Below are 26,781 nucleotides of genomic sequence, written 5' to 3'. Positions count from 1 at the left end.
GACGCCACGCCTGCGCAGTGGAGCTCGCGCGCGGAGTTCTGCGCTCCAGTGAAGGTCCGGCGGCGCGCGGCGACCCCATGGAGGAGCCACGGGAGGAGTCGGAGCCCCTTCTGAGCCGGGCCCGGGGCGGCAGTGGCCGCCCGGCGGGCTCGGCCGGCTCCCGCGGCGTCCGCGTTGGGCCTGGTGAGCGACGGCGTGGCGAGGGGAGCGGGCCGCGGGGGTGGCGCGTGGGTCCCCCCCCCCGCCCCGGCCCCGCGCCATCCGCTGCCGTCGCGCCCCCCCTCCCCGGGCCGGGGTCCGAGCGGGCGCTGGGCGCCAGGGGAGCCGCTCTGCGGACCCGGGCACTGGCGCGGGTGCGGAGTCGGCCAAGCGCTGCAGGGTCGCGCCCTGCCTCCGACCAGCCGGCCTCGGCCAGCCTGGGGCAGCCAGCGCCGTGCAGCCCCCTCGATGCGTCTCGGGTGGACCCGCGCCTCGCGGATCGCCTTGGTGACTCCTAGGAAGCAGCACTTCCGTTTTCCTCCCGGTTATTGTGGGGGAAACTGAGGCACGGAGAGGGGCGTGCCCATACTCCGGGTCACCCAGCGGGGAGGTGGCTGAGGAGGGATTCGAACCCCGCTGGGAGTAGACTTAGGAGTCCTTTCAGTCTGCCCTCTCATTCCGGGTGCCCGGAGGCTCCCCAGGGGCTGGTCCTCCTTCACCCCGGCCAGGGAGGAAGCTTCACCTCCCACTCCGGCCAGGGAGGAAGCTTCCTCCCTTTGCCCTCTGCAGCTCCCTCCTGTCCTTCCTGTTTACGGCAGAGAAATTGCTGAATCCCGAGGAGGGCGGGAGGGTGGAGTCCAGCGGTCTCTGGCAGACACCCGGGGGGTTGGGAAGGGCCTCAGCCTCATCTTGCAGGAGAAGAAAACCGAGGCCCGGCCTGGAGAGTATCCCGGACCTGTCCAAGGTCAGCCCTGGGATCTGTTGCGAGTGCCGAGCTGGGTGCTCCTTCCAGGGCCACTTTCCTTTTCCGGACTTAACTTTCTTCCTGGGTCCAGGAGGGGCCTGTGGTGTGCGCCCATCCGTGGACTGGGGGGATGGGTGCCTGACCCCAGACAAGAAAACCGGAGGCCGAGGCGGCCACCTGCCTGCCCATCTCAGAGGCTGTCCCCCAGGAAAGGTCTCCATCCAGCACAGATCCCTGGACAAGGGACATAGGACGTGGCGGCATTTGGGTGTCGGGGGGGGGGGTGGTGGTGGTGCAGACTTTGTGTCTGGAGGTCGGAGTGTCTTTCTCGTGCTGCCACTTCTGGCTGTGTGACCTTGGCAGGTTGCCTAACCTCTCTAAGGTTCAGTAAAAGGGAGGGAGTCGGAGGAGCTGACCTGAGGGGCGTTGTGACGATTCGGAGAGATTGCTGGGAACGCCCTCTGCACGGGGCCCGGCCAGGTGGCCGAGATGGGGCAGTCAGTGCTGATGGCCATTCTGGGCCTGATTGTGCAGGTCCTACCTAGTCTTGGCAGAGTGGACGGCAGGCCGCTGAGACCTGCATTGTAAGCTAGGAGCCGGGGCCAGGCGGCGTGGACCATGAGAGAGGGCTCTTTGTCCCGACGCCATGCCTCGATGAGGCTTCCCGAGAGCGTGAGGGGACGCTCTGTGTTCTGAGTCTCCCCGGCTAGGCTGTTGGCCCCGGGGGCAGGGGGGACCGAGAACGGCTGGTCACCTCCCGGCTCCCTAGCGGGGCTCCTAGGTGGGGTTCGTCCTGCCAACCGGGGTCCGGGGACTGTGCTGCCCCACAGACCCTGCGGTCGGGTCCTTCTGACCCAGCCTCACCTCACGGGCTGCAGGGAGAGGGTGGCTGTTTTCTTGTTCCTGGTCGGGCCCCCCCCCCCCCGGCTATGGAAAAGTCAGAGGCCGAGGGATTGTCGTGATACGGAAGGGGCTTTTCGAATAACACCTAGTAGCTAAGCAGCCCATTGAGTCGGCACAGCCGTCCCGTCGCATCTGACCTGTGAGGGGAAACTGAGGCATAGAGGTGCGGGGGCTTGCCCAGGGTCATCAGGGAGCTGGTCGGGGTCCCAGGCAGGCAGTGCAGGGTGGAGCCTGGAACAGCAGAGGGGGCTTAGACTGGATGGTGGGGATGGTGGGGGGCGGGGGGCTTGGGGCAGAGGCAGAGAGGCTGGTCCAGGGCTGATGTGGGAGCAGCGTTTGAGCCCTTGCTGTCCTCTGCTCTCTGTGGCCTGCTCCGCTTCTGGCTTTGGTACCTCTGCTCTAGAGCTGTGCACATGTCTGTGTGTTCCCTGTACCGGTTAAGGGTAGTTTTCAGAAGCTGCTGGCCCAAAGGGGCCACGTGTGAAAATAGAATCTTCAACAGGAACCGCTGCCGTGTCATTTCCCTGATCCGGGAGCTGCTGGGGCTACGTGCGGGCTCTTCTCCCCGCCCCCGGGGACCAGGCTGCCTGGGTTGCACCCTCTCTCCTGGGCGCCGGGCCGTGAGGGTCCTCCGTTGCTGCGAACCACGGCTCCTCATGCCTGCCTTCTCCCTTTGTGTCCAGCAACAGCTTCTGCACCAAAGCCACAGAGGTGGCCCTTGCCCCACGATCAGTGGACAGAACCCAAGGCCGCAGGGACTGATCTCGTTTGCAGCTTATGGCTCCTTGGTGGGCAGGGGACAAGGGTGCTGGGATGGCTTCAAGCCGCCTGACTTCAAGGCCCCTTGTAGTCGGGAGCCTTCCTGGGGCCCACGGAGGCTCCATCCATCCTCCTGGGCCCTGAGGCCCCAAGTTGCTGGTGGGTGAAGGCGGCAGAAGGGTAGTGACGGCCGCACAGTCCTCCCTGTGCCAGCCCAGGTCTGGGGCTCTCCTGTGTGCAAACTCGCGGCAGGGCGAAAGGCCGGTCATTCCAGAGCCTTAGAAAAGAATGCCTCCAAGTTCTCTCCTTGAGCTCAGTGGCCCTGTAGCAGGTGAGTGCCGCGTGATCCCCCACGTCACCTGATGTGTTGTTTCTGCCTGCAGGTGCTGCGTCCAGGCAGGATCTCTGCTTTGACCAGGCTGCCGTCTTCATCGAAGATGCCATCCAGGTGGGTGGCACCTGTTCCCAGTGGCTGGGCCTGGGCCCGTGTCTAGGTTTTGTGGGGACTGGGTGACGGCTGCCCCGATGGGCCCCTCCTCGCCGTCCTGGGGCCAGGGCCTCGGTCGCTGGACCGTGTGGCCACGATTACCGTGATGACGGGCACTTTGGGCACGGCTTGCCTGGAGTCCTCCCTCCAGGTGGGGCACTGGGTGCTCTTTTGAACCCTGGAAACACTCGTTTCGTTGAGTTACCATCTACTGAGGGCCTGTCCAGGTCTTGGGAAAGATGCTCCAAGATGGCCCGACCATCCCCTGCTGGAAAATGCTATTGAGGCTCAATTCGGGAAATAGAATATGGAAGGGAGCAGTGTACCAGGTGGGGGGCATCCTGGAGAGCGGCACCGTTGTAGGGCCTTGCACAGCAGAGGGGACAGCGTCACAGGCAGGCAGAGGGCACAGCTGTGCACTTAGAAACAGGCATCCACGCGGGGCAGTGGATGCCCAGGGTGTTCTGAGTCTGCCTGCTAACGTGCCCCTGCTGGGCCACGAGAGAGCCCTTTTTCCACGTGTGCGATCGAGGGGACTCCAGTCCACGGCCTGTGTCCCCGCCTAGGGCCCGTCGAGGGGTCAGCGGGGGCCCTGCACGGGGCTGGCCGTGCCGCGTGGCTCCGAAGGGGCCCCCGCTCATGCTCTCCCGTGCGCCTTTCACCTCCAGTACCGCTCCATTAACCACCGCATGGACGCCAGGTCGATGTGGCTTTACCGACTGTATTACTCCAACACCTGCCAGTGGTGAGAAGGGGCACGGCGCGCGGGGTGCCCGCGGCCTGGCTGGGTGGGGGGAGGCCGGCCTCAGGGTCCAGGCGGGCTCCCCCTCCCCTGTCTCCTTGCCACGGGGCCCAGCCCACGGAAAGCGGGGCCCTCCTGGTGATGAGGTCCAGCCACGCCACTGAGTTTTGGCCTGGGCACCGTCAGCTGACCGCTCCAGAGTGGGCACAGACCGCGAGGCGGGGGCTCTGCTTCTGGAAGCCCCCGAGGGTGGCCTGCTGTCCTGCCCGGCACTCTGCCGGTCGATGTGCTTTGCGGCCCAGAGCCTCGCTGGCTCGTGCGTTTCAATTAGTTCTGGTTCTTTTCTCAGGACGTTGAGCCTCACCATCTTCTTGATCCTGCTTTTGGCTTTTATCGAGACCCCTTCCTCGCTCACTAGCACCGCGGACGTCCGCTTCCGCTCGGCCCCCTGGGACCCGCCCTGTGGCCTCACCGAGAGTGTCGAGGCGCTCTGCCTGCTGGTCTTTGTGGCCGACGTGTCTGTGAAGGTGAGCCGGGCGCCATCAGGTGCCAGAGCGCGGGGGCCGGTGCCCTCCCACCCTGCGTGCTGCCCTCCGGATTAATCTTTACGCTCCCGGAGCTGGCTGCCTTTTTCCTCTGACTGCACCTTCCCCCTGTGAGCAAAAGGCCTGGGTTGGTTGGAGGACAAGAGACCCTGTCAGCTTTTCTCTCTCTGGACTAAACCGAGTCTGGGTTCGGGCCTGCCGGGTGCACGGCCTCGCGGGGCCTCCGGGAGCGGCCCAGGGTCTGGCAGTGCCTCTGTGAGGAGAGACCCCGACGGAACAAGAGAGGACCGGTGGTCTCGCTCGTGGGCTGCCCTCCCGCCCCCAAGAGGGGAGGAACACGGGAGGAGGTGGGTGTGAGCTGGAAAAGGACCGGCTGCCGCGCGGCTGTGTGTCCGACTCTGACCCGAGTCCTTCGGGAAGCTGGAGGTGGGTCCGGCCTTCCTCATGTGAACTTCTGAGCCACGTCGGGGGTTCAGAGCCGTAGCGGCTTCCCAGCACGACGCGGAGGGGCCCGGAGATCTTCCTGTGGGTCACACGTCCTGTTACTTTGGTCGAACGGTAGTGATCCCAGCGCCACAGGCCCAGCCGAGCATATGCAGCTGGCCACGGAGCCCCGGGTAGTGCGGCAGACTGTCCCCAGAGCCCCGCAGGGCCTTGGTCTGGTGCCTGCCGGGCTGTCCTGCTGTGGGGGTGGCTTCGGGGCCCTGCTGCTGGCGCTGGGGGCCGGGGGGGACCGAGGGCCCGGACCGCTTCACATTGTTTCTTTTTTAGCCCACGATGTGTTTATGGGTTTGAGGGTTTTCAGACTGGAACTGAAACTGGGGAGCGGTTCTCATTAGCGTCTTCCGAACGGTTGGGACGGTTGGGGAGTCTCGAAAGATAGCGAGCGTACGTTTTTGTCTGCACAGCATGACCTCTGGATGCCCCTGCTGCCGGTGGGGCTGTTGATACCTGGCCAGCGGGCCCCCGAGGAAGACCTGGTCTAGACGGTTCTGGGTGCGGGCCGGCCCTAACCAGAAGCGGACCACGAGTGCCGTTGCCCCTTTTCCAGAACGGCTCTTTTCCAGAGTGGTTTCTGTGCGCAAGCCAGACTGGCGGCCGGGACGGGCAGGACCGATGAGGCGGCGGGCCAGAGGGGTTAAAGTGCCCGAGGTCACTGGCGGGCTGGGCAGGGATCTCTGCTCCGGGCGCCCCGGCCTCACCCCTGCGCGTCCACGGCCTCGGACCGGCCGCAGGGCTGGTGTCTGTGGGGCTGCCTGCTCGCCCGCTCACCCACCGCCTCTCTTGCAGAGCTATCTGGTTGGATGGGCCCAGTTCCGGAAGAACCCCTGGCTGCTGGCCTACCTCGCAGTGCTGGTCGTGTCTTTCGCGGACTGGATCGTGTCGCTGAGTCTGCTTTGCCAGGAGGTAGGTGGTGCGGTGGCTCCGAGGCGGGAGCGGGGAGCTCTGGGTGGCCCGTCCGCTGCCCGTCTCTTCCCACCCTCCTAGCGTTTTGGTCAGCCGCTGGCCTTGTCCCGTCCTGTAGAAGAAGGCCCGTCCTGAGGCCTGGGGAGGGCACAGGGACTGCTAATTCCTGCCTCCCCACTTGTCAGCTGAATTTCTCGCCCGCCTGGGTCCCCCAGGAAAGCACCGTCCAGGGCCTCGCGCCCAGAGCTCTGTGGGGCCTGCGGTAAGAAGGCCCACATCGGCCACCGGTCCCCAAACCTCTCTGGCTGCACCATCCCCCCCCCCCACCCCCACCTGGATGCTCTGCCCCGTGATTGGATAGAGGAGAAACAGGGAAAGTGGGTGTGGGGACATCCGTGTCCCTCAGGGCCCGTCGGGGACACAAGCCCATCGGGTGCTTTAGCCAAGAGAGTTTACATAGGGGCTTAAACGGGTGTCGAGTAACCGACAAAGCAGAACGGGGCCCCGAGGGACACGGAACTGCAGGAAGCTCAGGGGACAGGCCCCCAGAGCTGGCGCCCCGCCCCTGGCGTCTGGAGGGGTGCAGATCACCAGTGCCCCTGCGGAGACTGCTTGGTTCTGGGAGTGCCGCAGGCAGGGCCGGCTGGCAGCCCCAGGGCGTGGGCACCTGCCCTAGGGACAGCAAGGGGACAGCAGGGAGCCGTCCGTCTGCCCCTCCGGCGTCCCAGCCTCTGTCCACGCCCTCGCTGGCGGAAGTAAGCGGGGAGCCGCTGCCGAGAGAGAGAGCTGCAGGGGTGACAAGGGGAGGGCGCCAAGGGGAGGGCGCAGGGCCCGCCTCCCACTTCCTAGCAGGAAAGAGCCTCGTTAGCTTATGAACCCACATCTGCGCAACAGGCCAGGAAGACCGAGCACAGCTCAGACCTCGCTTTGTTATCGGTGGGGCCCTCACTGCTCCTTACAAGTTCCTCTCCCTCTGCGTCCCGCAGCCCTTGCCTCGGCCAGCTCCTCAGCAACTCGGGGCGCTTCCCCTCAAATGGGGACCCAGGCCTCCACTCCCGGGCTGTCCTTGGCAGATGGGCACCCATGCTGGCACGGCACCCTGCTTTGCATGAATTCTTACGTGTGTCCCTGGTGGAACGCCGCCCGCCCCGCCCTCCCCAGAGCAGCAGGACACTGAGTCGTGGGGTCGGGGGAGGAGTTGCTGTTCCTGTCACGTCCTGGTGCTCAGAGCCTCTGATGCGCCTTCTGGTCCCACAGAGGGCTGTGCCCCACAGCTGGGGTCACTGAGCCTGCCTAGGGCCGTTGGGCCCTCCTGCGGGCCAGGCACTTCAGAGTGAGGGCCATCGTGAGGCCAGTGGGGGCTGTGGGGCTGCCCTGAAGCAGCGTGGGCCCCTGAAGCTCAGAGGGTGGCCCCTGGGTGGCCCCAGGCAGAGCCCCAGCCAGCACGTCTGTCTGTCCAGTGCCTGGGGAAGGGGCACATCGCAGTCACCCACCCCCTGCCAGGGGGCCGCATCGGGCTGGGTGAGCCGAATTGAACCGGGCTCTGCTTCTGGAGGGCAGGGCGTCAGTGGTGCCCTGGGGGGAGAGGCTTGGACATTACAGGACGCGTCCTTCTGTGTCTTGTGGGTGTTCACTCTGCCCATCCACACATGCGCTTCCTGGACCCCATCCCCTGTGGTCTGGCCTGTTCTTTCCGTGCCCTGATCCCAGGAATCGTTACCTTTCCCAGTACAGACGGGGCGGACCCCGCTTGCCGCAAAGCTTTCCCTTCAGTACCGTCTCGGGGGGGGGGGGGGGATTCTCCCAATTGAGGCTGTAATGCCACACGTGGTCCACTGGGTAGAGTCAGCCCATCACCCAGAACCGTCCAGAAACCAGGCCCCAGGTTTCTCCCTGTGGCCAGCTGGCCAGTCATAACTCACACAGGCACCAGGGCGGGGAGGGCGGGCAGGAGAACCAGGGGCATCCCACCCACTCCGGCCTAGTCTCTCACGTCCATTTCTACTTTGTGGCCAGGAGGGTCACAGCCCTCGTGGTCTACCGGTGACCGGATAGGCCATGGTCACGACTCTGCCGTGCCTCTTTCTCACGGGGGACTAGGTATCTGCAGATCAGTGGTGAGCTGTGATTCTATGTGGGCCTCCCAGGGGCACCCCGCCCTGGCCCTAGGCTGGCGTCTAATCAGGGTTGAGTCTTGTGGATGAACCTTCCCATCCTTCATCAAGGCCACATGTCTCCGGGTCCACGACCTGACGTGGCCCCCCGTGTCAGGAGGGCCCTTGGCAGGTCGGGTCACTACACCCGGGGAGAAGCCGCACCCTGTCCCGTGTCTGATTACTGGTGAGGGTCCAAGACCCCGGGTGCGGGTGCCAGCAGGACCTTCAGCCCCTGCCTGGCCTAGAGGGATGGCTGGAAGATTCGGGATACGGGCCCTGAGACAAGGTTCCTTCCAGGGGCAGCCAGCGGATCATGGGCGAGCTGGGGACGCTGGTTCCTCAGCCCACGGGGCAGGGCTGGGGGCGTGGCCCTGAGCGCCCTGAGCGTCCTTTCTTGGTCCTGTGCCGGGAGCTGGGCCCCTTCCGAGGGTGCGAGTAGCCGAGGGAGGTTGAGTCAGGCCTTGGGATCACCTGTGGTGCAGACGATCTGGAGGGTCTGCCCCGTGCTGGAGGGAGCTCATTCGGTCGCGAGAGACACCGGGTGCGGGTGCGCGGCAGGATTCCAGAGCACTTGGGTGTGGTGCAGGAGCAGGTGGCGTTCGCATCGGGACAGGAGGCTCCGGCACCACCCTCCCGCTGAGCAGAGACAGGCCGCAGCCAGCGGGATGGCGGGACGGCGAGGGGCGGGCCAGAGTGGGCCTCCGGCCAGTCCGTAGGGCCTGGGGCCGACCTAGCTGTGCTTCTGAGACGAGAAGCCCAGAGTCTGGAGCTGAGAGCTGGGAGGGGCGGGTGGACGTGGGAGGGACAGTCATCACCGTGAGCCTGAAACCGTGAGCCTGAAAACCAAGAGGCCTGATGAGCTCGCCGGAGTGCGAGGCCTCAGAGGGCAGGAGGGGCCCTGGGCGCCAGCACTCGGGTCAGGCCCCGGGAGATGGCCCGAAGCACTGGGCAGACTCAGGCCTGGAGGTCACCGGACAGCAGGACCGGCTGGGTCGGGAGCGGGGACACGCGGGGCGGGTGGAGGGGTGAGTGGGGGGGCGAGGGTTGTGTTGCGAGTGAAGGTGTCGGGACATGTGGTGTCTTGGTAGCAGGTGAGGGAGAAGGGGCGCCTGAGGGAAGCCCTCGAGAAGGCCGGGGGGTCCCGAGGACTGAGGGGGGGTGGGGTGCGGGGAGTGGCCCCTGGGTGCTCTGATCGCAGGGGTGGCCCCTTGGCAGGGGTGTGAGGAGGAGGGTGTGGAGCCCGAGGTGGAAGCCGGGGCATGCGGGGGCAGGAGGGGCGGGGGCAGGGGCGTGAGCGGGGCCCGGGGCTCTTCGGCCTTCTGCCTCCGGCCTGGGTGGAAACGGGGGCCCCTTCCTGCCGTCTTTCAGCCCCTGCGGATTCGCAGGCTCTTTCGCCCCTTCTTCTTGATGCAAAACTCCTCCATGATGAAGAAGACGCTCAAGTGTATCAGGTCGTCGCTGCCGGAAATGGCCAGGTGGGCTCGCCGGGCGGGCGGGGTCTCCTGCTCCCTGCTGTGCCGTCGGGGGCGCCGGGACTACGGCCTGGGGAGGCCGGTGGGCGGGTGTTCGCGGCCTCCCGGCAGCCCCTTGGTGGCCTTGTGCCCCTGCCTGATAGCTGCAGAGCCCTGCGGGTGCTCCCTTCTGCCCCGCTGTGGCCGTGACCCCTCCCCACCCGCTCTCCTCCCGTGCCTCCCCCAGTTCTGTCTCCGTCCCCTCCCCCAGTGGCTCACATGGGTGACCCCTCACGTTCCAGCCCAGATGGCTGGACGTGGCCTTCCCCTCTGGGAGACGGGAGGTCCTTGGACCCCCAGGAAATGCTTTTGGGGTCACCGATCGTCCCTGCCAGGGAAAGAGGGCTCCCTTAGGGCGGGACCAGTAGCTGAGTGCACGGCGGGCTCTGTCGGGGCAGGGAGCTCCCCGTGCGGTCGGGTCGGCTGTCCCTAGTCCCTTGTCCGCTTGGGCGCGTGGGGTGCGTGGGGTGTGTGTCCCGTGCTGAGCGCCCGCCCCTGCCTCCCCAGTGTCGTGCTGCTGCTGGCACTGCACCTGTGCGTCTTCACCATGCTCGGGATGCTTCTCTTCACAGGCGAGAAGGTACGGTGCTCCGCTCTGACCCGGCCTGGGGCCTTGGGGTTTGGGTGGACAGGGCGGCCCAGGGGAAGCTTCGGGGTCATTCTGGGGCCCAGTTAGGCTGCCTGCCCTAGCCTGGTGACCAGGGTCAGTGTCGGCCCACCCAGGCTCCGGGGTCTCTCCACGTGGCCGGTCTTCCGTGCACCCCCGATGGGGCCCCCGGGTGCCCCCTGCCTCGCGGGTTCAGGGCTGGTCTGCCTGGTGGCCCTCCTTCCATCTCCCCTCCCTGCCCCGTCATTCACCCGGCTTTCTTTGCACCCTGTTAGATGGAGGCCCCCTCATTCTGGCATTTGGGGCCCTCGGGATGGACTGCACCACCGTCCCTCTCACGGCACCTGCCTGTCCCCACTTCCTCTTCTCCAGCTGTGGGCTTTTGCCCTCCCCCCCCCCCCCCCCGGCCCCTGTCCCCTTCTTCCAGCTCCTCCCTGCTCCTTGGCCCCCGGTGGCTTGTTGCTGTGTGGAGGTGTCTCCCACCTGTCGCCCCGGTCCCCCCGCCCCGTGCATCTGTGGTCCAGCGTGTCCTTCCTCATGTGCTGGCCAGGGTTGCTGTCCTCAGGCCTGGAGCTGTCCTGCATCTGCCCTGGGAATGTGGCCGATGGTCAGCCAAGGCCGGTTTTCATTGAACTTGTGGTATTTGGGGGTTCAGGCTGTGCTGTCCGTGAGGGGGGACTGAAAACTGTCCTTTCTGACTCTGGGAGAGCTGGAGCTGCTGCGCGTGTGTGTGTGTGTGTGTGTGTGTGTGTGTGTGTGTGTGTGTGTCCGTCCATGTGGTTGTGTGGTCGTGTGTGCTGTGTCTGCGTGTGTCTCGGCCAGGGCGGCTGAGAGCTTTTCGCCATGGTTCCCAGCAGACCCTCTTTGGTGGCCGGTGTCCCTGTGGGTGCGCGGCCTCCCTGAACACTGGCTCTTGGGCCCAGAGGCCGCGACTGAGGTCCTGTCTGTGAGTGCAGAGCCTGCTGGGAAGTGATGGGGACATGGCGGGTCAGGGGATGCTGGCCTCACAGTGGCTGCTGGGGCAGAGGCCCGACGGCGCCTCAGAGCTGTCACGTTCGCTCTCAGCAGGACGACGGGCAGGACCGGGAGAGGCTGACGTACTTTCGCAACCTGCCGGAGGCCCTGACCTCCCTCCTGGTGCTGTTGACCACCGCCAACAACCCTGACGGTGTGTGAGGAGTGGGGAGAGGCCCCGGGGGCGGGGGGGGGGGGGCAGCTTTGGTTGTCACTGGGCTGCAGAGCCGGGCTCCGGGCCGCGGGGGTGCCGAAGGCCTTTTTATCGCGCGGGGGAGGATGACACTGGCTTCTCTCCCTCGCTCGCTCCTTGGTTTTCTTTCCCTGTTTGTCTTTTCCCTCCTCCTTCCTGCCTTTTTCCTTTTTCTTCCGTTTTTCCCCGTCTCCTGTGCTCGCTTCCTCCCTTTGCGTCTGTTCCCTTCGCCTTGTCTTTCCCCTGGCTCCTGACTTCACCGGGAAGCTAAGAACGCATGAGTTGGTGTGTCTGGCGGGGCCCCCGGTGGCCTCCTCTCTGAGGCCTGACCACTTTCCCTGTTGCCCCCCGGGCCCGGCCCTGGGTCTCAGGTGGCTGTGGCTGCTCACGTTTGGGGTTGCTGCCGGGGCCTCTCTGTCTGGGCGAGCGGTACGGCCAGGGTGGGGTGCCGTAGGCCTCCAGGGCTTGGCCGTGGCCTGGTCCCCTGGCTGGTGACTTTGGTCTTGGGCGCGGGGGTGATTCCCCCCCCCCCCCCCATCATAGAGACCTTCCCGGGAGGGCAGCCCCCGGCTTCCACACCCAGGGAGAGCTGTGCGGCGGGACCCCGAGTGTTGTGCCCACGCGTCCCATGAGTCCTAGCGAGTCACCCGAGGGAGAGCTGACCTTCCGGTCTGCGGGGAGTGGACAGGGGAGCAGATCTCAGCGGAAGGGAGGAGCAGCCTCGAGAAGTAGTGAGCCCTCCGTTCCGAGGGTGTGCCGGCAGAGCCGGGGGTCGGCATTGGACCAGAAGGCCTCCTGGGTCTCCCCGCCGAGCCCTTCTCTCCTCTGGGAGGCAGACGGCGTGGGGCCGTGAGGGGGTCGGACGGGACGCTGAGGCGGGAGCAGGGTTCAGTCCCTCCGCTTTCTTTCTCCCAGTGATGACTCCTGCGTACTCCAAGAACCGGGCCTATGCCTTCTTCTTCATAGTCTTCACCCTGATAGGTAAGTTCCGGTGGGTCTGCAGGGGTCACTGGGGGCAAGATTCTGCCCCCAGTGGCAAGATCGCGAATGCTCAGGTGCGAGTGTGCCCTCCCGACCCCATGGCCTCCCCCCATGCGCCCTCCTGACCCCATGACTTCATCCCAGTGTGCTCTCCTGACCCCATGACCTCCCCCCATGCGCCCTCCTGACCCCATGACTTCACCCCAGTGTGCCCTCCCGACCCCATGACTTCATCCCAGTGTGCCCTCCTGACCCCATGACCTCCCCCCATGCGCCCTCCCGACCCCATGACTTCACCCCAGTGTGCCATCCCAACCCCATGACCTCCCCTCATGTGCCCTCCAACCTCGTGGCTTCTCAGTGTGACCATCTCGTGGTCTTTGGTCTGTGACTACCGATGGCCCCTGTGCCCGTGGCTGGGCAGGCCTGGTATCTTGCGTGTTCATTGGATGAGGACAAGGCTGCGTGTGGGGTGACTGGTGTGCCCCGGGCACCTGACGGGAACCACGAGCACGCCCTGCTCTGTGACCGTCCCTGCCCTTCTTGCCGCCCCCCCCGGGGGGTTGCTGTGCCCATGTCCCCTCTGTGCCCCTGGATGCCGGCCTGGCCCTGGGCCCCTGGGGTGCTCCCTCCAGACTCTGCCCGATGACCGTGGCTTTTCCCACTCGAAGGAAGCTTGTTTCTGATGAACCTGCTGACGGCCATCATCTACAACCAGTTCCGGGGCTACCTGATGGTGAGCCGGGCTGCTGTCCCTGTTCCCGCCTGAGCAGCTGCCCCTGGAGGCCAAGCGGGGCGCGACCGAGCTGACTGGCCAGGCAGTCCCCGCAGTGAGGGTGGCCGGCCGGGGGTGGGGTGGCGGCCCCTGCTGGTCTCCGCGCCGCCTCCCGTGGGGAGGCGGGAGCCGTGGCACATCCTTGCTGCCCAGGCCGCTTCTAGAGGGAGGCCTCGAGGTCGCCCCTCCCAGGGCAGGCGGCCCGAGCCCACCGTGTGTGTGAGAGCTGGGGGCCCCAGGTGCGCAGAGCGGAAAAGCACGTCTGCGTGAATTCTGCAGGCCGGGAGGGGTCTGGCCATGCCCCTGGGGCCCGAGGGGGCGAGGGCCGCTCCCAGCCGCGGGCGGGTGGGTGCCCCCAGAGGCCGCTGCACAGGAGGGGGTGTGCGGCCGGGAGAGGCCCGGCCCCGCCACTCAGAGCCATCGTCCTGGCTTGCAGAAGTCCTTCCAGACCTCGCTGTTCCGGAGGCGGCTGGGGGCCCGGGCTGCCTACGAGGTCCTCTCCTCCATGAGCAGACGGGGAGAAGCCCACCCTCGAGGGTGAGTGCCGGGGCTCCCGGGAGCCCCTTCTCCCCGAGGAAGTGGGGGCGCCTGCTGCCGGGAGGGAACGCCTCAGGGGTGGCGTGCTCCGTGGGGCCTTTCCCGGGCACCGCTCTGCCCAGCTCCCTGCGGGCTGGGGCCCGGGCATCCTGAGGACTCTGCCTCTCTGGTGCCGCGGGGTCGTCCTCGTGAGCCCCGGAGACCCTGGGCCGGCGGGGGCCGAGGCGCTTTGGCCCTCTCCCCCGACTGCGCCCTTCCCGCGCCCCTGTGCTCGGGCGCCCGAACCAGCGGGACCTGGTCTGGAGGTGGTGTCGGTGTGGAAGGCTCCGGCTCAGACGGCTCGTTAGCCGTGGTGCTGCTGTCGTACCGCCTGCCGCTTCCGAGGGCCAGCGCGCTCCTCTCGGGGGCGCGACAGTAGTGTCTGTGGGGATTTTAGACGACAGGACGTCGGAGGGCCTGTGGTCGGCTCTTTCACGGAGGCCCGTGTCATCGCCCAGGGCGGCTCGGTCGCACGCGCACAGCCCAGGCCAGAGGGGCGGGCGCCGGGTGCGCTGCGCTGGCCGGGCTCACTGGGGCGCGGTGTCTTTCTTCCCAGGGTCGGGGTGGACCCCCAGGACTTCCTGCAGGTGCTTCAGAGAGTCCAGCTGGACAGCCACCAGAAACCGGTCATCATGGAGGTATCGGAGTCCCCTCTTCCCCTTGCCCTCCTCGGTCTGTGATCTGGGGTCCCCCTGGAGGTCACGTCGGCCAGCAACCCCGCTTCCGCACAGGGCGTCATTTCAGATCGGCCGGGGCCCGGGGGCCGGTGGGGGCTGGGCCCGGCGCACCCTCCTGTCCTGGGCCTTTCCTCCCCTGGGCCCAGCTGACCCCTGCTGACCTGTGTTTCTGTCCTTTGTAGAAGGTGCGTTCCTACGGTGGCGACCTTCTGTCGGCCGAGGAGTTTCAGAAGCTCTTCAACGAGTTTGACAAAAGGGTGATTAAAGAGGTAACTGAGCCACCTGCTTAGGGCCAGGCCACCCGGGGTGAACGGGGAAGTTTACGGTGCGTGTTGGCATTGATCACCCGGGTGACCCTTGGCATCAGTGCCAGGGATTCTGGCCCCGAGGATGGGGAACGGGAACAGAGATTGCTGGGCTCTTGGAAACCGAGGAGGTTTTGTTAACCTGATGCAATTCGCAGACCACAGGGACTGGCCTGGGCCAAGCCTGACTCGGGAACCTTCTGGATGGGTTCCCCTGTCTCCATGACAGACTCTTACCTACTTCCTGTGTGTCCTTCTCTGGAGCTTCCTGAGTTTGTCCAAAGCATTTGTCCTTTGTCCTTGACCCTGATTTGTCAAGTTCCCAGACGGGCCTTGGCATCCAGCTCAGCACTGTGTCCAGAAGACTGTCCCGTGTCAGTTATTGGCGTGTAATTTACGTACATTTATTCACAGAACACTTTGGTAAACACCTGGCGTGTGTTCAGGGTCCCCCCCGGATAGTCCCTCGTGGTTTACTTAAGCCGCTTAGTGACCGTTTAGGCTCTCTCTGCCTCTCTTTTGGTGTTCAAAGACTGCTCGGATGAACGTCTTTGTGCACCTGTTTTCGTGTTTGAGATTATTTTCTCAGGCTGGATAGACTGGGACGAGAGAGAAGGTAGGAAAAGTCGAATCCCAGAATAAGGGGGTGCGGGCACGTGCCCCCCGTAGGCACGTGTGTTTGAGCACACGCGTGTTCCCTCCCCAGCGCCCGCCGCGGCCCGAGTACCGGTCTCCCTTCCTGCGGAGCGCTCAGTTCCTCTTCAGCCACCGCTATTTTGACTACCTGGGGAACCTCATCGCCCTTGGGAACCTCGTGTCCATTTCTGTGAGTGTGCCCTTGCCCTCGTGTGGACGTGGGAGGCACCTCGTGCCCGCCACCCCTGCCCCTGCCCCTCCTCCCGGCCCCCTGCCCGAGGTCTCTGCAGGGCCCGGCCGGCGAGCCGCCTCCCGCTCTGGCTCCGCAGGTGTTCTTGGTGTTCGATGCCGACGTGCTGCCCGGGGACCGTGATGACTTCGTCCTCGGGGTGAGCTCTGGGGCCGTGCGGCCGGGGTGACAGCGGCCAGAGGGAGTGAGTGTGCACGGCCTCCCTGCCCCGGGGCCCTCCTGCTGCAGAGCGGCTCCGCCCGTCGCGGGGCGCCCCCAGAGGAGGGGTGCTGGCCCGGGCGAGGCCGGGGGGCGGGGGTGGGGGGCAAGGCAGCGGGTGGGGCCGCCCCCGTCTTGCCGCCTTGTCTGGCCCTGGGATTTGAGCTTCTCCGTGGCTGGTTCTCAGCCCTTTTTGGAACCGTGAGCTCCTTTCTGAATGTTATGTGCTCTCATCAAACTCTCTAGGAATTTAAAAACAATTTTCCCACGTTGGATGTTAGGCAAAGTAGCAGCCACGCCCCCACGGTACCTAACGCCAGAACTCTTAACAAAGCGGGTGTTTTCACGGCATCGTGAAAGATGTTAAAATGGACGCAAACGACTACATCTTCTCTAATTACGTAGGAAGCTGTTTGACTTATCTGGTTTAATGTGCCAGGACAGATTGTGTCCTGTGTGTTAGATGTGGAGTAAAACGTATCCTAGTTTCAAAATCGAAACAACGGCTTTTCTGACCTGACGCTTGAAATTCCTGCATTTTGCACTTCAGGAAGATCAGATTTTCTTCTTTCTTCTTTCTGTTGTATTTTTTTCCTGGATGACCCCAGAAAGGTTCAGTCTCCTCCTCGTGAATGACACATTCCAGAGGTGGCTGGTTTCATTCCTGACAAAAGTCAAATTGGATACACTTGATCTATGTTTTCTCCCTTTTTTCTTTTTTTAAAAGAGAGAGCACACTGGCTCGAGAAGGGGAGTGGGGTGGAGGGGGAGGGAGAGAGAGAGAGGGAGAGAGGGGATCCTGACGCAGGATTCGATCCCACGACCTGAGCCCTGGGATCATGATCTGAGCTGAAATCAAGAGTCAGACGTTTAACCGACTGAGCCACCCAGGTGCCCCGTATTTTCTCTCTTGTAACGGTAATTGTTCAGCACTAGAGTCAGCCTGGTTAGCTTTATGAGAGATTTCTGGTCAAATGGGGTCTGACAGCATCTCTTCACGGGTGAGCGAGGCAGCACTAGGAATATGGAATTTTTTTTTTTTTTAATTTTAACGTTTATTTATTGAGAGACACAGAGCATGAGCAGGGGAGGGGCAGAGAGAGGGGAGACACAGAATCCGAAGCAGGCTCCAGGCTCTGAGCCGTCAGCACAGAGCCCAGTGTGGGGCTCGAACTCACAAACTGTGAGATCATGACCTGAGCTGAAGTCAGTCGCCCAACCGACTGAGCCACCCAGGTGCCCTAGGAATGTGGCATTTAGACTGGACACCTAGGTGGGGTGACCGCGGCGCTCACCACGCCTCCCCACCCTCGGGACTCCCGTGTCTTACTTCCTGGCTTCAAACATGGACCGGACCGGGACCCAGTAGCCTGAGGCCACGTTCAATGTGAAGAGCGTCTCAGACACACCTGCGGAGGCCGGGAGGGCGCTGCCCACGGGAGTTGTTAGAGGTCCCCTGGAGGTTGGACCGGAGGCGCCAGGGCAGAGACAGCCGGGGGCGCAGGCTCGGGGGGTGGTGGTGGGGGGGGGGGGAGTGTGACCCCGGCCTTGCGGGCACAGAGAGGATGTGGGGTTGGGAGACGTAGGGCCGCAGACGTGCGAGTTCTGGAAGCCGGCGTGGGGTTCCAGGCCACCTGAGGGGAGGGTGTGGGGCAGGAAGTTGGGGTGCTGGAGATGCCCCGGGTGTGAGCGGCGGGCACGTGGCAAGGGCGGCCCCGAGAGGCCAGAGGGGAGGCGAGCGGAGGGCGGGTGGCGCGGGCCGGGCGCGAGGCAGCTGTGTCCCTTTTGCAGATTCTCAACTGCGTCTTCATCCTGTACTACGTGCTAGAGCTGCTGCTCAAGGCGTTCGCTCTGGGCCTGCGGGGGTACCTGTCCTACTCCAGCAACGTATTTGACGGGCTCCTCACCGTCGTCCTGCTGGTAAAGTCTGAGACGCGCCGGGCCACTGGCGTCTCCGGGCGGGCGGTGTGCTCTCTGCGTCTGGCTCTGTGCCGTGTCCCGTCCCGGGCCGTCCCTCGGGCGCTGAGGGCCACAGGGAGCCGCGCTCCGGCCTGCAGGGGCAAAGGGCCGGCTTTCGCCCCCGTGCGCTGCTTGGGGGGGGGGGGGGCGGCCAGCGGGGGCCTGCGGGAGGCGGGGTTTCTGCTGCACTTGAGTGTCACCGGGCAGGCTGCCCGACCCCTGCCGGGGGTGGGGGGGGGGGGCCAGAGGAACTCACGGTCCCCGCCCTCTGAGCCGGCCCCAGCCACTGACACTAAGGACAGTGGGGCCTTGATGTGGGTGGCAGGAGGGGCCGCGGGGGTCAGGCACCCTTTCCCTAGAGCCTGTGGGAGTGGAGGGTCACGCGTGATGTGTGCGTCGTGGCAGCCATATTGTTCCGACATCTGTTCGTCTTTGATCGGAGGTGCGGGCTCCTTGGGACAGGAACAAGGACGGTCTGAGAGCCGGGCCTCCGGTCTGTCCTTGACCCGGGCTCCTCCAGCCTTTCCGGTGTCCCGCCCTCCCTGTAGATAGGCCACCGCCTCCTGAGACTAGAGTGTGTTTCTCGGCCGCAGGAAGTCCCATGTTTGGAACCAACCCATGGGGACAAGGACGGAGCTCTGACTTCCCCCCCAAAGCCCCGTTTGAGGGGGAGCATGTCAGACACGAGCTTTAGAACTCGTTTGAAAGCCCCCTAGGTTAGGTTGCTGTAGCGATGCCTTCTCTTCTTTTGTGATTAAAGGTTTTGGAGATCTCAACCTTGGCTGTGTACCGATTCCCACACCCAGGCTGGTATGTGACTGGAGAGAACCGAGGGAGGCTACAGCAACCAGCACCCTGTAGGCCCCAGGGGTGGGTGGCCCGTGCCCAGGCGCCCTGGCCTGTCTGCTCCGGCTGCTCCAGGGCCCATGGCCCGAGTGTTAGGGAAGCAGGTGGCTCGGAACTTGGCCCGTAGGACTGTGGAGCAGGTCTCTCTTTGCTCTTGGGGATCCTGTGACATGGCCTAACTCGCCGTCAGATGGATAGGGTTCCCAGAGCTGTGACAAGCCGCTAGCGGGCAGTGGGCTCAGCCCCGGCACCAGGGCAGGGCGTGCGGCTGGGAGCCGTGTGACCTTGGCTTGTCACCTCCTGCTCTGAGCGCCACCCTGTTGGATGGCGGAGGCGGGGGCTGCTGAATCCCCAGGGCTGTTGGAGCCCCACCCACCCTGGTTCTGGCCGCATAGCAGTGTGGCTGTCTGGCCAGGGGGCCCCAGAGCGCCTCGAAGTGTGGCTTGAGGTGGCCGTTGGGTTGCGTTGCCCAGAACACAGCTGCCCCAGCCGGGGCCTGTGCCGGCCCCGCCCTCTCAGTGTCTCGGGGGCTGCTTGTCTGCCAGTGGAGTGGCCCGGAAGTGCCGGCGACTCGGCTTAGCTGCCCCAGGGCCAGCTAGGAAGGGCTTTCGTCGGGGACATGGGTGGGGCTGGGGCTGGTGCTGTCCGTGGTGGTGAGCCGAGGCCTGGCAGGAGCTCAGGCCGCCTGGTTTCTCAAGCGCAGTGAAAACCTGCTTTTGTCCGAGAATCGCAGGGGAACATTTTGCGTGAGCATGAGTTTCGAGTTGACAAGAGCACAGTAAGCTCCGAGGGACACCTAGGGGGTCAGGCCGCAGGATGGCATCACAGGAGAGGGCAGAGTCAGGACGGGGATGGCGTCAGGAGACAGGGTCGGTGATAGGGACAGGGGACGAGGTCAGAGGGAGGGGTTGCAATAGGAGGGTGGTTAGGGGTCAGCGGAGAGGGACGGGACCGGCTCAGGGACCACGTCTCTTCCACTCGGGCTGGGACCAGAGTTGGAGTGTTCCGGCCTCTGGAACCTGAGTGTCTGTCGTGTGAGACCGGGGTGCGATGGCTGGGCACCAGCGTGAGGGGCTGTGCCTTGACCCGTGCTGTCCTGGGCCGGCAGGTGTGGGCAGTCCGGGCTCAGCGTGTGCCAAGACAGGGCCCCCCTCCCCCGCGCCCCCCGCCCCGTTGCTCTCTGCGTCTCTGTTTCTCTGTGTCTGAACACACGCCTCCCGGTCTTCCTGTCGCCGACGTCTCGGGGCCCTCCCGACCGTCTCCTGTGTGTCTCTCCAGGAAGCCAGAGATGCTGGGCCTGCTGTCGCTGTGGGACATGGCCCGGCTGGTGAACATGTTCATCGTGTTCCGCTTCCTGCGCATCATCCCCAGCATGAAGGTACGTGCGTGCCTGACGCCCTCACCTCCCGCCACCCTGCCTTACTGCCCCCACTGTGGCCTTGCTCTGGGGAGTGGGTGAGCCTGGGCAGGGAGGGACCGAGAGCAGGACCGTCGTCCCCTTGGTCTCCCTGGGGCGTGTCCCCAGCCCTGCACTGCAGCCGGGTGATGCCGGGGGCAGTTCCAGCCCTGCTTTTATGCATGAGGAGAGGGAGGCCAGCGCAGGTGGACCCGTGTGGGGCACCGCGGCGTCTGCGGCGGTAGCTTTGGGCTCTTTGGGGCCCCTGGCGCTGGTGAGGGGCAGGGTCTGGAGCTCTTGGAACCCGTGTGTTCCCAGGCGTCCTGAGGTTTCTAGAAGGCCGTGGGCGTGGGCTCTCAGTGGCTTCCAGTAATGAGGGGTGAAGGCGGGACGGGCCAGGGTACTCCCCTCCAGGACCCCCAGTGCAGGCGTGGGGTTGGCTGGGGTGCTAGTCTCTGGGACCCCGATGCGGGAACCCGGTGGCTCGTGACATCTACGAGCCTCGTTTTCTCTTAACGTGCCCACAGGGAGGGACACCAGCCTTGAGGGGAGGGGAGCCGGGCGAGCAGGGGATCTAGGCCCAGCGCCCACCCGGCACAGAGGTAGAGTTTGCTCCTCCTGCCTTCCTAAGAACTTTTCGGGAGAGAAGAATCCAAGGACATCACCCCCTTTCCACGTGTCCGAGTCCCTCCCCCTGAGCTCGTCTCTTCCTTCTGCCTCGCCGTGCACCTGTCCCTTCTGGGGCTACCTGTTTCCAAGCAGAGTTTCCCATCCGAAGGGGGCCTGGGGCCCTGGGTGCAGCTGGGGGCCGCCGCCCACATGCGTGTGGGGACGCGTGTGCACACGCGGTCCTCTGCGTGCGCGTGATCACACACGTGCTCGTAACTACACCGCGCATCTCATTACATATTCCCGTGCTGACACGCCCGTGCAAGCACACGGTGACCACACGCGGTAACACACCCGTACGTGTAACCGCACGTGTCGTGCACGTGTAGCACGGTAGCCACGCTTAATCGCTTGTACACACACACACACACACACACACACACACACACGGTGGTTTCTGTCATGTAGCATCCAGCGTTAGGACCTAACGCATCACGTGGGGAAAATGAACTATTTGGAGAGCTCTTCCCTGGGGCTCAGGCTTGCATGTGAGGGGAGCAGCCCTCTGTGGGTGGGGAGCCTGGTGCGTCTCCAGAGCTCCCTTTGTCAGACCTGGTCCCTGGGGCCGACCTTTGTCAGACCTGGTCCCTGGGGCCGACCTTTCTCAGACCTGGTCCCTGGGGCCGACCTTTCTCAGACCTGGACCCAGGGGCCGACCTTTCTCAGCCCTGGACCCTGGGGCCGACCTTTCTCAGACCTGGACCCTGGGGCCGACCTTTGTCAGACCTGGACCCTGGGGCCAACCTTTCCCAGACCTGGACCCTGGGGCCGACCTTTCTCAGACCTGGACCCTGGGGCCGACCTTTCTCAGACCTGGACCCTGGGGCCGACCTTTGTCAGACCTGGTCCCTGGGGCCGACCTTTCTCAGACCTGGACCCTGGGGCCGACCTTTGTCAGACCTGGTCCCTGGGGCCGACCTTTCCCAGACCTGGACCCTGGGGCCGACCTTTCTCAGACCTGGTCCCTGGGGCCGACCTTTCTCAGACCTGGACCCTGGGGCCGACCTTTGTCAGACCTGGACCCTGGGGCCGACCTTTCCCAGACCTGGACCCTGGGGCCGACCTTTCCCAGACCTGGACCCTGGGGCCGACCTTTCTCAGACCTGGACCCTGGGGCCGACCTTTGTCAGACCTGGTCCCTGGGGCCGACCTTTCTCAGACCTGGACCCTGGGGCCGACCTTTGTCAGACCTGGTCCCTGGGGCCAACCTTTCCCAGACCTGGACCCTGGGGCCGACCTTTCTCAGACCTGGTCCCTGGGGCCGACCTTTCTCAGACCTGGTCCCTGGGGCCGACGTTTCTCAGACTTGGTCCCTGGGGCTGACGTTTCTCAGACCTGGTCCCTGGGGCTGACCTGGCCACCGTGGGCCTGTGCTTCTATGGAGCCTCCAGACCAGAGAGGAGCGGCCAACCCAGCCTTAGTGGGTCGCTGGGCAGTGTGATCTGAGCCCCCGTGTGCCGTGGCTTCGCCAGAGGACTCGGGATCGAGACACAGCTGCGTCTGGGGGGCTGGTGGCGTCGGTGGGGGGCACGTGGGCGTATCTGGGCGGGCGTCTCTGAGCATGAGTGTGTGTGGCGGGCGTGGATGTATCCGCGTGTGCGGGTGTTTATGGGCGGCTGTGGGACGTCTGTCCAGCTGTGCGTGTAGGGGTGTGTGTGTGCATGCAGTTGTGTGCCTGCGCAGGTGGGTAGGTTGGTCGTCCACTGGTCACGTCCCGCCTCTCCGGGCCAGGGTCTGGGTGGCGGGCAGGGTCGGCATCACCTCATTGGGGCCAGAGAGAGCAGGGCCGTGCCTTCTTCTCGTCCTCAGCTGATGGCCTTGGTGGCCAGTACAATCCTGGACCTGATCAAAAACATGCGGGCCTTTGGCGGGATCCTGGTGGTGAGTGTGGCTGTGGGCGTGGGGGTGGGGGTGAGCCTGAGCTCGGCCGGAGGCCTGGGTGAGCGCGGGGCCGGCCGGCCCCTCCGGAGGAAGGGGGGCCCTGGGTGAGGTGGCCGTGTGTCTGGGCCGGGAAGCCGCGTCGCCTCCTGCCAGTGCAGAGGGCGGACCTCAGGGCTGGTCTGTGGGGAGGGCTGCCCGACCGCGCTCCCTCTCTGTGCCAGAGATCCCGTCGGCCGCTTGGAATCCCTCACGTTTCTCGGATCGCGGGCCGCATTGAGACACTGGTGTCCTTTTCTTTTTTTCTTTTTTTAAAAGTTTGCTTATTTTGAGAGAGAGAGAAGGCGGTCGGGGAGACCGAACATCCCAAGCAGCCGTTGGTGCTGTGAGCGCAGAGCCCCACGTGGGGCTTTGGTCTCATGAACCGCGAGATCGTGACCTTGGCCCAAATCGAGAGTCAGGTGCTTAACCGACTGAGCCATGCAGGTGCCCCCCCGAGACACTGATTTTAAAAGTATGAGAGGCACTAGGGGTCCCTGCAGCCCCAGAGACCCCAGATGGGGTTTAGTCCTCCCTCCTTGCTGAGGGGGATCTCGGGAGCCCCCAGCCATGTCGGCCGTGGTGCTGCTGGCTCTGCCTTGTGGTCCCGCCCCGGTGGGCAGGGGGGACACCTAAGGCTGCTCTCGGCACGAAGCCCAGCAGTGGGGACGGAGGCCCAGAAGGGACTGGGTTAGGCTGGGCTGTGTGCCCCTTCCTTCTCCTGCTGGGCTCGTTGGGGACAGGTGGGGATGGGTCGGGCCGCTGGTGGCCTCGTCCCTCTGTGGCACGAGCCTGCTGGGTGGTGCTCCTTAGACCTCATCACCTCCTGGAGAAGCCTGGCCGGTTCCTACCTGCCCCTCCCTTGGGGACCTCTCCCCTGGGGCCCCCTTCCCTTAGGACTGGCGTCTGCCTCCAGTGGAGCCCAGAGTAGGGGTCCTTCTTACCTCTTTCCTGCCACACCTGTCCCAGAGAAGAGGCGGACAGCCTTGCTTCGACTCGGCCGCCTCGGTCTTTCCCCTGGGCCCCCAGTTCATCTTTGTGGCTCCCCTGGTGGTGGTGGCTCCTTGCTCCTTCACTGGGGGGCAGGTTGGTGGCCAGGAGAGGGTGCCCGGGAGGAGAAGTCCTGGTGCTCCTGGGGGAGGCCGGCCGTACCCATGGCTGGGGGCTGGGGGCAGGACTGGGAGTCTGCTGGCAGGTGGCCTTCACACGCTCAGCCCGGCCCTGTGGGTCCGTGTGCCGGTGGCATTGACCGGGCCCGGCCCCGCCTCCCCAGGTCGTGTACTACGTCTTTGCCATCCTGGGCATCAGCCTGTTCCGAGGTGTCGTCGTGGCGCCTGGAAACGGCAGGTGAGTGGGGCCTGAAGGTGCCAAAGGGAGTGCATCTCGGGGTGCGGAGTCTGGGGGTGTGGAGGAGCGTGAGCCTGGATGGCGGTGCAGGGGGCGGGCCTCCTGGTCCTCGTTCCTTTGCCTCCCCACCTCCTCTCCTCCCACACCCCTCCCCCTCCCCTCCCCTCTCCCCCTCCCCTCCCTCACCCAGACTCTGCACTGAGAGCGTGTCTGAAGCCTGCTCAGCGCAGCGGCCCCACCCCTGTGCCCCACTTGGGAGCTTCAGGCCAGGCCATGCCCTGGTGGAGCGGAGCGCGGGGCCAGACCTAGAGCCGGCCGTCTGGGAGGCTCGGTTTGCCCTGTGTGTCTGCGGCTCTCGGCCCCTGGCCGTCCTCGCGGCACCTCCGGAGATGGGGGCATTTCTGCCTCTACCTTCTCGGGCCCAGACCGGTTCCAGGCGTGCAGGGGCTGAGGCAGTGCCGGGGCCCCCGCGTCCGTGTCCCCGTCCCCGTCCCCACCCCTGACCCAGCTTGTCGTGTCCCTGCAGCCTGGCCCCCGACAACAGCTCGGCGCCCTGCGGAAGCTTCGAGCAGCTGGAGTACTGGGCCAACAACTTTGATGACTTCGCGGTGAGCCCCGCAGGCCCTGCTCCGCGGGACCCCTGCCCTCCCGACCCCCTTCTTCTGCCCTCCTGGAGCCCGTGTGTGCGTCCCCGCAGGCCGCCCTGATCACTCTGTGGAACGTGATGGTGGTGAACAACTGGCAGGTGTTTCTGGACGCCTATCGGCGCTTCTCGGGCCCGTGAGTGACCCCGCCCCCGCCGCGTAACTGTGCCGTGCGACCCTGGGCTCGCCAATCCTGGGGACCGCCGAGGGGTGAGGCTCCTCAGGCTGCTGGGAGCCCTGGGGGCAGGCTGAGGGGAGGAGAGCCTGGAGCCTGGGGGGCTCAGACGGCCCCAGCGGAGGGTCCCGGGTTCGAATCCCAGCCGAATCGCTTGCCGGCCGTGCTGCCCGGGCGATTCGTTGACCGCTTCCGCGAAAACAGGACTGGTGGCGCCACAGAGTTAGCGGCAGGACTCGCGGAGAGCCGCTGCTTACGCGCCGTCAGGTGCGCGGTGCCCCCCGCGTGCGCGTGTGGCCTGGGTGGCTCACGGTGGCCCCCACGGCCTTCCTCCTCCACAGGTGGTCGAAGATGTACTTCGTGTTGTGGTGGCTGGTGTCATCTGTCATCTGGGTCAACCTGTTTCTGGCTCTGATTCTGGAGGTATCAGCCGAGGCTCCGTCCTGCCCTTGGGGCCTGGCGCTGCTCGCCCTGGCTGCCGGGAGCCCCTTGGAATGCCCTCGACCCCTGATGTGTGGGGGTTCTCGGCCGCCGGGTGGGCTGGGGGCGGCCGTCGGGCGTCTGGCTCCCTGCCGTGGACGCCTGGCCGACGCTGGAGGGGAAAAGGCTGGTTCGTGTGGGACGCACACCCACTGGGCCCCCTCTCCCCCCGCCTGCTCCCCAGAATTTCCTCCACAAGTGGGACCGCCGCGCTCACCTGCGGTCCCTTGCTGGGGACCCAGATACGTGCTGTCAGGTGACTGTGGATCTCCTGTTCAGGTGTGTGGACGAGGAAGGGGGCGTCTGCTTGGCTTGTGGGCGGGGAGGGGGAGATGCCGGGAGGCGGCCGGCAGGCGGGCGTCCTCTCTGACGGTCTCCCCACGAGCCCCCGATCCCTTGCCTCCCTCCCACCGACTTCCGAGCCGGGACCAGGGCGTGGGCTTCCTCTGCTGCTGCCGGGGCCGTGGGCTCTGTGCTGTTGTCTGGTGGGCGTGTAAGGCGACAGGCTCAGCTTCCCTTAGTCTCCCAGCGATTCTCCTGGCGGGTGGAGGCAGGTGGCCCTAGGAGTCCTTGCCCGCCCTTCCCCACGGTGGAAGCCATCCTCTGCCGGCACAGGAAGGCGGGGGCGACCCCTCCCCCCGCCCCCGTGAGCGTGTGCGGGGCGTCCTCCCGGGCTTTCAGCCCCGTGCTCACATCCACACGTGGAAGCCCGTCCTCGTGTCCCCGGTCCTCCCCAAGCTGTGCACGGGTGTGAAGATTCCTGAGCGGCGAGCAGGGCCTCTCCGAGTCGTGCTCACGCTCTTCTGGAGGCACCCGGGTCACTCTCCGGAGCTCCCCACACGTCTTTCCCTCCCCCCGACTCCACAGGGACGTCCTGGAGGAGCCCACGGAGGAGGAGCTGCTGGAGAGGCTGAGCTGTCACCCGCACTTGCGGCTGTGCAGGTGACCCCCAGGTGCGCCGTCCTGGCACGGGCGGCAGGTGGCCGTGTGGCCTCGAGACGGACGCCCGTCGAGGCAGCAGCCCGGGAGGAGAGCCTTTGCGTGGCCGGAATTCTCCACCCACGCGAGGCGGGAGCGGAGAGCAGGGCCCCGTTCGCTGCCCGGCGGAACCACCACCTACCAGCGGCTTTTCCTCGCGGCGCCTTGGGCTCCGCGCCCGGCCGCTTTCTGTGGTCGGCTGCTGCAGTGAGACTTTGACTTTTCTACACCCGGGTGGAGGGTGACTCCCCAGGACCTCTGAGACCGTCGGGAAAGCAGGAGGCAGTGGCCTTCCTCGTGGGCCCTGCGATTTCCGTGGTGCCTTCGCTGCCGGTGGCCTTCAGGGACCACGGGCCCGCCTGGGGCCTGCACGGGCCAACCGGCAGCTTTCCAGGGCATTCAGTTTGGGTGGTTTTAGGGGAAGAGAATCTTAAGGGTTTTATTGTTTTATGGCTCCCATGAGTATTGATTGGACGGATTTCTTTACGGGTCAGAACGCCCGTAGTTTTTATCCTGGCGAAGAGTGAGGTCGTCATTCTTATGTGGACACAACTCCAATCCTGCTTCTCTGGAGCAGGGTGGCCAGGTAAGGTTGTTTACGTTGTGCACTGTAAACCTGGCTGCGAGGGTGTGTCCAGGCACTGGAATGTCTCCCCAGGGTGACGGGTACCTCTTTCTAACTTGCATAAAGGCATGTGTAAGCCA

General features: G+C 65.3%; 1 protein-coding gene across 6 annotated transcripts; it reads left to right on the top strand.

Moving 5' to 3' along the window:
• Positions 1-26,781, top strand: TPCN2 (two pore segment channel 2). Of its 6 annotated transcripts, none has more exons than XM_078433785.2 (25): positions 2-183; positions 2,989-3,053; positions 3,761-3,837; positions 4,184-4,361; positions 5,670-5,786; positions 9,311-9,417; positions 9,961-10,033; positions 11,129-11,228; positions 12,183-12,248; positions 12,920-12,984; positions 13,460-13,560; positions 14,156-14,237; positions 14,459-14,545; positions 15,288-15,407; positions 15,547-15,606; positions 17,457-17,585; positions 18,385-18,434; positions 19,749-19,848; positions 22,345-22,416; positions 23,726-23,799; positions 24,326-24,407; positions 24,497-24,579; positions 24,960-25,041; positions 25,283-25,377; positions 25,966-26,781. In XM_078433785.2, the coding sequence occupies exons 1-25, from the start codon at positions 78-80 to the stop codon at positions 26,042-26,044; spliced, it is 2,250 nt and encodes a 749-aa protein (XP_078289911.2). In that variant the 5' UTR covers positions 2-77; the 3' UTR covers positions 26,045-26,781. The 6 variants fall into 6 exon arrangements, 4 of the variants coding, with proteins under 4 accessions (XP_078289911.2, XP_078289910.2, XP_078289913.2 ...); XM_078433784.2 differs by having other exon boundaries at positions 11,126-11,228; XM_078433786.2 differs by lacking the exon at positions 2-183 and adding an exon at positions 322-943 and having other exon boundaries at positions 11,126-11,228.

The sequence above is a fragment of the Panthera onca genome, chromosome D1, assembly GCF_046562875.1.
Source record: "Panthera onca isolate mPanOnc1 chromosome D1, mPanOnc1 haplotype 2, whole genome shotgun sequence".
Classification (NCBI taxonomy): domain Eukaryota; kingdom Metazoa; phylum Chordata; class Mammalia; order Carnivora; family Felidae; genus Panthera; species Panthera onca.
Note: the sequence above shows the minus strand (reverse complement) of the source record. Positions and strands in the feature narration are given on the sequence as shown.

Bases quoted from the DNA above. Each gene is read 5' to 3' on its own strand.
- TPCN2 (XM_078433784.2), top strand. From the start codon at position 78: ATGGAGGAGCCACGGGAGGAGTCGGAGCCCCTTCTGAGCCGGGCCCGG. The intron at 3,838-4,183 runs GTGAGAAGGGGC...TTCTTTTCTCAG, and splicing joins TACTCCAACACCTGCCAGTG to GACGTTGAGCCTCACCATCT. The intron at 13,561-14,155 runs GTGAGTGCCGGG...CTTTCTTCCCAG, and splicing joins GGAGAAGCCCACCCTCGAGG to GGTCGGGGTGGACCCCCAGG.